This window comes from Pseudorasbora parva, chromosome 12 (assembly GCF_024679245.1).
Source record: "Pseudorasbora parva isolate DD20220531a chromosome 12, ASM2467924v1, whole genome shotgun sequence".
In the NCBI taxonomy this organism is placed as follows: Eukaryota; Metazoa; Chordata; class Actinopteri; order Cypriniformes; family Gobionidae; genus Pseudorasbora; species Pseudorasbora parva.
In genome coordinates this window covers 46,312,474-46,322,473 of record NC_090183.1, presented here as the reverse complement: position 1 = coordinate 46,322,473, position 10,000 = coordinate 46,312,474, and the positions used below count along the sequence as shown (strand labels likewise).

Sequence of the window (10,000 nt, the reverse complement as noted above, 5' to 3'; positions counted from 1 at the left end):
TAAAGTCCCGCTGGCCTTTTCTCCTCTATTGTGCCGTATGTCGAGCGAATCGCTTCGCAAACAAGAAAAAATGTGGGCGGGGCTTGATTTTATCTGTGGGGGAATTGATTGGATGGCTGTGGTTTGCTATTGGCTAATGTCATGTGAGTGACAGGTGGCCCCGCCCTCATCATCAGAGAAGAGATGAAGTTAAATCATTTGTAATAAACAGAGCGATTTTCCATAAAAAACAACAGGAATTGTCAATTTTTGATTTCATGGTGACTTTAGATGCGAGTGTCATGATTGTGTTGTTTCCTCTTGAGAGAGAGACGCAGATAGACATGAGCTGATCTACTCCGTGTGTGTGTGTGTGTGTGTGTGTGTGTGTGTGTGTGTGTGTGTGAGCCTGTTTATGTGGTTTATGAGGACACAAATTTGTATAACTACATGGGTATTACACTGGTATTACACTATAAATGTGGTTTATGAGGACATATCAAATGTCCTCATAATTCAAATGGCCTTAAAAACATACTATATGATGTTTTTTTGAGAAAGTAAAAATGCAGAATGTTTCCTGTGATGGGTAGGTTTAGGGGCAGTGTGTGTGTGTGAAGGGTAGGTTTAGGGGCAGTGTGTGTGTGTGTGTGTGTGTGTGATGGGTAGGTTTAGGGGCAGTGTGTGTGTGTTGTGTGTGTGTGTGTGATGGGTAGGTTTAGGGGCAGTGTAAGGGGATAGAAAATACGGTTTGTACAGTATAAAAACCATTCCACCTATGGAGAGTCCCTGTAAACCACATAGACCAATGTGTGTGTGTGTGTGTGTGTGTGTGTGTGTGTGTGTGTGTGTGTGTGTGTGTGTGTGTGTGTGTGTGTGTGTGTGTGTGTATGTGTGTCAGTGAGTCTGTGGCTGAGTGTGTGTGTTTGTGAGCGTGCGTGTGTGTGTGATTAAACCAGACTCCATTGAGTTGTAACTGTGAAATGCTGTGAAGTGAGAAAAGTCACACAGTGAATGTGTGTGTAGGAGTTTGATTGTGTTAAATCCCTGCCGATTGTTTTTTTGTGTGTTTTTTTTTATTCCTCTCATCTTCCCACAATAATGCTCCGGTTTATTTGTGTCTTGTGAACCCCGCAGTGCCGCCCGCATTTCCTGCGTCAGAAGACCTGAGCGTCCAATCAGATCGCTCCGTTCCTCTACCTCAGCTTCTTCCTGTACGACACATCTCTAGTCCGCTCACACATTTAGGAACGCTGTTTATTTCACTGCAAAAAATGCATTCCTTACTTAGTATTTTTGTCTTGTTTCTAGTCTAAATATCTAACAATTTTTACATTAAAAAACATTTACTAGACAAGCACAAATTATTGTCTTGTTTTGGGAAAAATAACTCAAAATGAAGAGAGTTTTTGCTTAAAATAAGATAAATAATCTGCCAATGGGGTGAGAAAAATAATCTTAATTCAAACAGAAAACAAGATTATTTTTCTCACCCCATTGGCAGATTATTTATCTTATTTTAAGCAAAAACTCTCTTCATTTTGAGTTATTTTTCCCAAAACAAGACAATAATTTGTGCTTGTCTAGTAAATGTTTCTTGTTTTAAGATTTTTTAGATGTTTGGACTACATTTACATTTATGCATTTAGCAGACGCTTTTTTTTTGAAGGAAGCGATCCGTCAAGAAGAGGCAACGAAACTCCAAAAGTGCCCCAAATATATAAAGATTTGTACACTACTCAGAGTAGCAAAAACCAGAAAAAGGAAGAAGAAAAGAGAAGTAGAGGGAGGTTTTTTTTAATTTTATGTAAGATTAAGTGCTCATGGAAGAGATGAGTTTTTACCTGTCTTTTGAATGAAGCGAGTGATTCTGTCGTGCGTATGGAGGACGGAAGATCGTTCCACCAACCAGGAACCATGACTAGAAACAAGACAAAAGTACTAATAGTCCATGGGCAAAGCCAGAATTTGGTACCACCTAAGGTGGTAAAATCTCTTTGGTACCAGTTTGTTTGAAACATGATAACCATTTCAAATGAGTAGCTTTACTATTTTTTTTGGGACAATCATTATTTTTGCCATTTTCGTCCTCCAGTTTCTGCACAGCAGGTTTATATGAAGTCTAATGTAAGAGGTATATGTTGATTTTTTTTCAGGACAGTCAGGGATATCCAGATCTGTCATCATTTTACATAATTATTCTTGTATATGTTTTATATTAGTCTTCATATAAAATAAAACATATTCTTGCATATATTAAATTGTTATAGTTGTATATCTATCTCAAAAGATATTGATGTTTGGGAGGATATATCCGATGTGATTAGACAAGACTGTCTGTAATCTGGTGATATCAGAACCAGGATGGCTGGACAATCCATGGCATAGTAATTTGGGAAAAAATGCATGTGCTGTATATGAAATAGTATTTTATGCAACAACAACAACTGGTGCTAGTTTCAAAACCAGATTACACCATACTTCATCGTACAGATAAGCCACTAGCATCATCTTTGTTCTACAAGCAAGGCACTTGTGTCACCGTGAAGCAGAAAGTCCACTCTTTCATCGGACACCTGATGATTATTTTTTAATATATTGATGAGTGTGTGGAGATGCAGAGATGGAAGTTTTTAAGATGGCTGAAATTTTAAAACGAGATTACTTCAACAATACTTTGTTGCACAGACTAGCACATAGTATACTTGGAAATTGTTAGTCTTTAGGCTATTTTAAGCATCACATATTTAAATGTAATCTATATAAACTGTGTGTGAAGATGAACGGAGGTCTTACGGGTGTGGAGCGACATTAGGGAGAGGAGTTAATGACAGACATTTCATTTTTGGCTGAACTAACCCTTTAACTCCAAGTCTTTCAGAGTCGCGGTCAACTGAGTCGAAAGGCCGCCGTTCGCACGCTTCTGTGTTTACTAGTAGCAGAACCGTCACTATATTAAGCCCCGCCCACTGACTCTATAAACCGATGTGATTGGCCTGACCAGAGTTTGGTTTTTACAGCTCAGATGTGTACTGAGAGTTGCTAGACAATAGGGCTGAACGATATTCTGTTTTAACATCGACATCGCGATGTGCGATAGTCGCCGGAACATGCGATGTGAAGGGTAGTAGCCCATGGGGTATTAAGAGAACGGCAGCACACAGTAAACACGAGTGTGTTGCTGGAGTGACCTGCACGTTCCTCGTGCTGTACAGTGATTGGTTCGCTGTGCCGCTGCTCACCGCTCACGGCCAAACATTCACAGCTAAAATGCGTCACGAAGAGGATCTGCCGCAAAAAAAGAAAAAAAAAGGTTCGTACCAGAAATCATCTTTTTGGGTAGCCTGACAAGCCAGACCCACATCCAGATGTTTGGTCTGGAAACTCACCATTGACGGCTCAATCCGAGGGGCGGATAAACAGCTGTCTGTCAAACTCCCTCTGCTCGCGATAGGATAGCGCTACAACCAGCCAGAGCAACGACGGTGAAGGGGAGCTCGCTGACAGATTAAACATCCACCGTATCCGGTCGGCTAAACCCCGAACACATCTTCCCTTCTTCAGAATGACTTCAGTGCCGTTCTTTGTTCTTTTCTCAGAGAAAAGCTTAACTCAAGTCTTCCAGAGTCGCCATCAAAGCTGATTCGAAAGACCGCCGTTCGTCAGTTTCTGTGTTTACTAGAAGCACGCAAACGCAACTCGGCCGTCGTCATTATGGCCCCGCCCACTGACTCTATACACGATGTGATTGGGCCGTCCAGATTGTACAGCTCAGAAGGGTATTGAGAGTTCCTAGACGACACTTGCGGGCAGATTAAATTTGCTGCCGCTAGGATGCGTCTAGATTTCTAGGCTACTTTTTGGGACTATTTCGGCTACAAGAAGGAGGATGTTGAACAAAAAGAGGTATTTTGCATTGAGTGTCTTGTGGCCACAAAACAAGAAAACACCACCAATTTGTCTGATCACTTAAAATGGCACCACAAAGATGATCTTTACGACGAATACAAAGCCGGACTCGACATTAACGCTTGTCCTGGACAAGTGGATTTTTACTTGCCTGACGGACAGCCTGATTAAAACATAAAATAACTAGCGAATCACCAAAATGCAACAATGTTTGTGCATTAATTTAGTGTAAGTGGCGATCGATAGTGGATAATAATATATAATGAACTGACGATAATAAGGTCGCGCCGTTGACAGTCGTGCAGCCTCGAGGAGAAATTACAACACTAGAGCGTTTTCCTGAAGACCATCATGACTGTGATGCTGATTTCATATGACAGCTCCATAAACAACTAAATAACATTTAGTCACTTAAATTTTAGATGCAATATTCAGTGTTTTTGTTCTATTTCAGCAGCGAAAATCGTTCACAGCAGACCCGTAACACGTCTCACTCATAGCAACAAGCTTGAGCGATTCAGTGTTTGAATGAATCGTTTGAATGAACGACTCAGTGACTCGCTCATTAAGACGGTCACCTGCTGCCACCTACTGGAGGTTTAGTTTAATTTTTGCACAATTTCCAACATTTCTATATGTCACCTGTAATGAAGCTTGCTTATCACTGAAATTATTAATATCATGGAATGGTAATTATTGACTTAAGCCTGGATTGATGGCTCCCAATATCGCAATATATATTGTTGGGGGGAAAATATCGCAATGTAATTTTTTTCCAATATCGTGCAGCCCTACTAGACGATACTCGTGGCAGATTAGATTTGCTCCCGCTAGGGTGTGTCCAGATTTCTAGGCTAAACGTTTATACCAAGTTTTGACAGACCGTTGAACTTGATCTAAACCAGGTTGGATTTATCTGGATTTGTCAAACTCGTCCTGAAACTCCTTCTGTTCTCTGTTAACGCCACACAAACGCATCTTCAGTGTCCGTGATGTCCGTGGATGGGAATAATGGCGTTCTTCTCATTGGGTGTTTTGTTACTATCACTGATGATCTGGAAGGTCAGACTCACTGAGGATCTTCTGTTCTTCAGCCGGAGGAAAGCCGTCCGTCTAATCCTGATCTCACACACACACACACACACACACACACACACACACACACACACACACACACACACACACACACACACACTGCATCTCAGTGAGGGAAATAAATGCCACGAAATGCACGCTTATATTTATGCAGCGAACTCAAGGCGTCTCATTAGTGCTTCAAACATGACTTTCACGTTCATATAACTCACAAATACACAACCGGTCAAAAGTTTTAGAGCGGTGAGATTTTTTAATGTTTTTAAAGAAGTCTCTTCTGCTCACCAAGGCTGTATTTATGTTATTAGAAATACAAATAAAGCTGTAAATGAATCAAATGAGATCGACTCAGAAAAGATTCCAATTCGTGCACGCGTTCCACATGATCCACAGATGCACATCTTCTTTGTTGTAAGCGCAAATTATGAAATAAAACATTTGTATTCACGAAAATCGTACAAATCGCTGCACATTCATGTAATTCTGTATTTTGCACACACAAATTAAAAAGGCATTTGTTTGTGGATAGTAAAACATGTCTGCAAGATTTATCAAGTTCATGGATAATTGTGCGTGCATTTATTAATCAAAAATCTAAAATAGGCCCTGACGTGTTTTTCTCTCTCCTGTTTTTAGGATGAAGATGAGACGCCACAGGGTTTTCTTGATTTGCACGGTGGGACTGTGTGTGATTTCCTTCCTGCATTACTATAAGGCTCTCCACTACGTGTCCCTGCTGAGGGAGCTGTCTGCACCCTACCCCAACATCAAATCCTTCATCATGGTCACGGGGTTCTTCTGGAAGGAGGGCCCCACCCCGCTGTCGAGCGCGGCCCCAGAGGAAGGCCCTCCGCTGGGCCACAGGATGGACAGCAAGCCCCGGGCTGGAGGTCTGGAGCTCCACACCGGACAGGAACCGGAAGCTCCACAGCCGTGGCAGAGACCTGAAGATCTGCAGCACCGGAGCTCAGGCACTACAGAGGTAACGCCTGTTACATTAAAGCTCCACTGTGTGATATTTTCCCCCATCTAGCGGTGTAAATGTTTATGACCATCCAGCGAATATTAGTTTCTGTTCCTCTCAATTCTGATTTAACTCCTACGGTGGCCGATTTAGTCCAAGATTAACATGGCAATCCCCCTCTTCACATTCGACACGGTGCCATCAAGTGTTAAAACGTGAAAGGCGAAGCTTGAATTTACGGGTATGTCCCTCTTTGGCTACTGTACTTTCAAGATGGAGGGGCAACATGGCGACCAGCATTGCGAGATGTAAAGTCAGAATTGCGAGATTTAAAGTCAGAATTGTGAGATATAAAGTCAGAATTGCGAGATGTAAAGTCAGAATTGCGAGATGTAAAGTCAGAATTGCGAGATATAAAGTCAGAATTGCGAGATGTAAAGTCAGAATTGCGAGATGTAAAGTCAGAATTGCGAGATGTAAAGTCAGAATTGCGAGATATAAAGTCAGAATTGTGAGATATAAAGTCAGAATTGCGAGATGTAAAGTCAGAATTGCGAGATGTAAAGTCAGAATTGCGAGATATAAAGTCAGAATTGCGAGATGTAAAGTCAGAATTGCGAGATGTAAAGTCAGAATTGCGAGATGTAAAGTCAGAATTGCGAGATGTAAAGTCAGAATTGAGAGATGTAAAGTCAGAATTGCGAGATGTAAAGTCAGAATTGCGAGATATAAAGTCAGAATTGCGAGATGTAAAGTCAGAATTGCGAGATGTAAAGTCAGAATTGCGAGATATAAAGTCAGAATTGCGAGATGTAAAGTCAGAATTGCGAGATGTAAAGTCAGAATTGCGAGATGTAAAGTCAGAATTGCGAGATGTAAAGTCAGAATTGCGAGATGTAAAGTCAGAATTGTGAGATGTAAAGTCAGAATTGTGAGATGTAAAGTCAGAATTGCGAGATATAAAGTCAGAATTGTGAGATGTAAAGTCAGAATTGCGAGATGTAAAGTCAGAATTGCGAGATATAAAGTCAGAATTGTGAGATATAAAGTCAGAATTGCGAGATGTAAAGTCAGAATTGCGAGATATAAAGTCAGAATTGTGAGATGTAAAGTCAGAATTGCGAGATATAAAGTCAGAATTGGGAGATATAAAGTCAGAATTGTGAGATGTAAAGTCAGAATTGTGAGATGTAAAGTCAGAATTGCGAGATGTAAAGTCAGAATTGCGAGATATAAAGTCAGAATTGTGAGATATTAAGTCAGAATTGCGAGATGTAAAGTCAGAATTGCGAGATGTAAAGTCAGAATTGCGAGATATAAAGTCAGAATTGCGAGATGTAAAGTCAGAATTGCGAGATGTAAAGTCAGAATTGCGAGATGTAAAGTCAGAATTGAGAGATGTAAAGTCAGAATTGCGAGATGTAAAGTCAGAATTGCGAGATATAAAGTCAGAATTGCGAGATGTAAAGTCAGAATTGCGAGATGTAAAGTCAGAATTGCGAGATATAAAGTCAGAATTGCGAGATGTAAAGTCAGAATTGCGAGATGTAAAGTCAGAATTGCGAGATGTAAAGTCAGAATTGAGAGATGTAAAGTCAGAATTGCGAGATGTAAAGTCAGAATTGCGAGATGTAAAGTCAGAATTGCGAGATGTAAAGTCAGAATTGAGAGATGTAAAGTCAGAATTGCGAGATGTAAAGTCAGAATTGCGAGATGTAAAGTCAGAATTGAGAGATGTAAAGTCAGAATTGAGAGATGTAAAGTCAGAATTGCGAGATGTAAAGTCAGAATTGCGAGATATAAAGTCAGAATTGCGAGATATAAAGTCAGAATTGCGAGATGTAAAGTCAGAATTGCGAGATGTAAAGTCAGAATTGCGAGATGTAAAGTCAGAATTGCGAGATGTAAAGTCAGAATTGCGAGATGTAAAGTCAGAATTGCGAGATGTAAAGTCAGAATTGTGAGATGTAAAGTCAGAATTACGAGATGTAAAGTCAGAATTGCGAGATGTAAAGTCAGAATTGTGAGATGTAAAGTCAGAATTGTGAGATATAAAGTCAGAATTGCGAGATGTAAAGTCAGAATTGCGAGATGTAAAGTCAGAATTGCGAGATGTAAAGTCAGAATTGCGAGATGTAAAGTCAGAATTGCGAGATGTAAAGTCAGAATTGCGAGATGTAAAGTCAGAATTGCGAGATGTAAAGTCAGAATTGCGAGATGTAAAGTCAGAATTGCGAGATGTAAAGTCAGAATTGCGAGATGTAAAGTCAGAATTGCGAGATGTAAAGTCAGAATTGTGAGATATAAAGTCAGAATTGTGAGATATAAAGTCAGAATTGCGAGATGTAAAGTCAGAATTGCGAGATGTAAAGTCAGAATTGCGAGATAAACTCGTAAATTCTGAGAAAAAAAGAAAAAAGTGTTTTTTCCCCTAGTTTTTTTAGTTGCTCTTGAATCCTCTGTAATCGCATGATTTCTGTCATAATCGTTCAACCCTAAGAGTCAGTGAAACTTTGCCGAAATTCTGCTGTCTTTGAGTCTTCTCATGCTGCTGCTTCTCCATTATTCAGGTCCATAAGGGAGGTTTGGTGGCCTGGCAGCCCAGCAGTCCGCCCAACCAGAACTCTGACCCGAAGCCTGACCCCCAGAGAGCCGATCGGCCCCCAGACCCGCTGCGATCCCTGGGGGACCTGCACCGCCGCACGCACCTGCTCCAGGACGACCGGAGCCCCTATTTCCTCCGCACCAAAGCCGGCGCTCTGTGCTTCCGTCGGGGGACCGAGATGGCCTCGGCGAAAGAGGAGGCGCTCAAAACGAGACCTAGCATTCCTGGAACGGGCCAGCGGAGAATACTGCAGAAGCCTGATGAAGCCAAAACTCAAGCCAAATCGGCGGAGGAGTCCGGTCCGGCTCGAGGGAAGCCGAAGCGGGGCAAGCGGCTGGTGAAGTGTGTGTGTCGGCCGGGTTGGCACGGTCCATATTGCGGCGTTCCCACAATGGTGTACCATTCGAATCTTCCCACGAAAGAGCGGCTGACCCCTCGGGAGACGCCTCGGCGCGTTATAAATGCCATTAACGTCAACCACGAATTCGATCTATTGCACGTGCGCTTCCGCGAGCTAATCCGAGCCGTGGATCTCTTCCTCGTGTGCGAGTCCAATTTCACGGCATACGGAGAACGCCGCCCCCTCAGATTCCTAAATTTGCTTCTCAACGGAACGTACGATTATGTGCGCCATAAAATCCTTTACGTATTCCTGGATCATTTCCCAGATGGCGGAAGACAGGACGGATGGATCGCCGATGATTATCTGCGCACGTTTCTGACTCGCGACGGAATTTCTCGTATCGCCGCATTACGATCCGACGATGTGTTTCTCATTAACGATGCGGATGAAATTCCAGCTCAGGAAGGAGTCCTTTTTCTTAAGCTTTTCGATGGATGGACGGAGCCATTCGCCATCCACATGCGGAAATCTTTGTATGGATTTTTTTGGAAGCAGCTTGGATCCCTCGAGGTGGTTTCCGGATGCACTATTGGGATGCTTAGGGACGTTTACGACAACGATGGCATTCGGCTTCGGCGCCGGGAATACTACACCATGCCAGGATTCCGGAAGTACGAAAATGACACCGGACATATCTTGGTGCAATGGTCAATTGGAAGTCCGTTTCATTTCGCAGGCTGGCACTGCTCCTGGTGTTTCTCGCCAGAGGGAATTCACTTTAAACTCATTTCGGCCCAAAATGGAGACTTTCCTCGATGGGGCGATTACGAGGACAAGCGCGATCTCAACTACATTCGGGAGCTGATCCGAACGGGAGGCTGGTTTGATGGATCTGTGCAGGAATACCCACCCTCGGACCCTAAGGAACATATGTATGCTCCCAAATACATGTTGGATAATTACGATCACTACCGCTACTTGTTGGAGAACCCTTATGCCAAGCCGGGAGGCGCATAGATGCGCACCAAATGTTTGGGAGAGAGGAGACCGCCGCCCTGTTCCTCTCATTGGTCAAGCCCCACCAAAAGCCGTCCAATGGCTGAAC

The 10,000-nt window shown here is 42.4% G+C and overlaps 1 protein-coding gene across 1 annotated transcript in view; it reads left to right on the top strand.

Moving 5' to 3' along the window:
• The window catches only part of mgat3b (beta-1,4-mannosyl-glycoprotein 4-beta-N-acetylglucosaminyltransferase b), a 27,350-nt gene that overhangs the window by 14,253 nt on the left and 3,097 nt on the right, over window positions 1-10,000 (top strand). The window contains exons 2-3 of the mRNA XM_067460516.1: window positions 5,620-5,965; window positions 8,518-10,000. The exon at window positions 8,518-10,000 is cut by the window's right edge and continues 3,097 nt beyond it. Of these exons, the coding sequence (XP_067316617.1) occupies window positions 5,621-5,965; window positions 8,518-9,912 (1,740 nt within the window). The 5' untranslated portion in view covers window position 5,620 and the 3' untranslated portion in view covers window positions 9,913-10,000. The remainder of the gene's footprint in view (window positions 1-5,619; window positions 5,966-8,517) is intronic.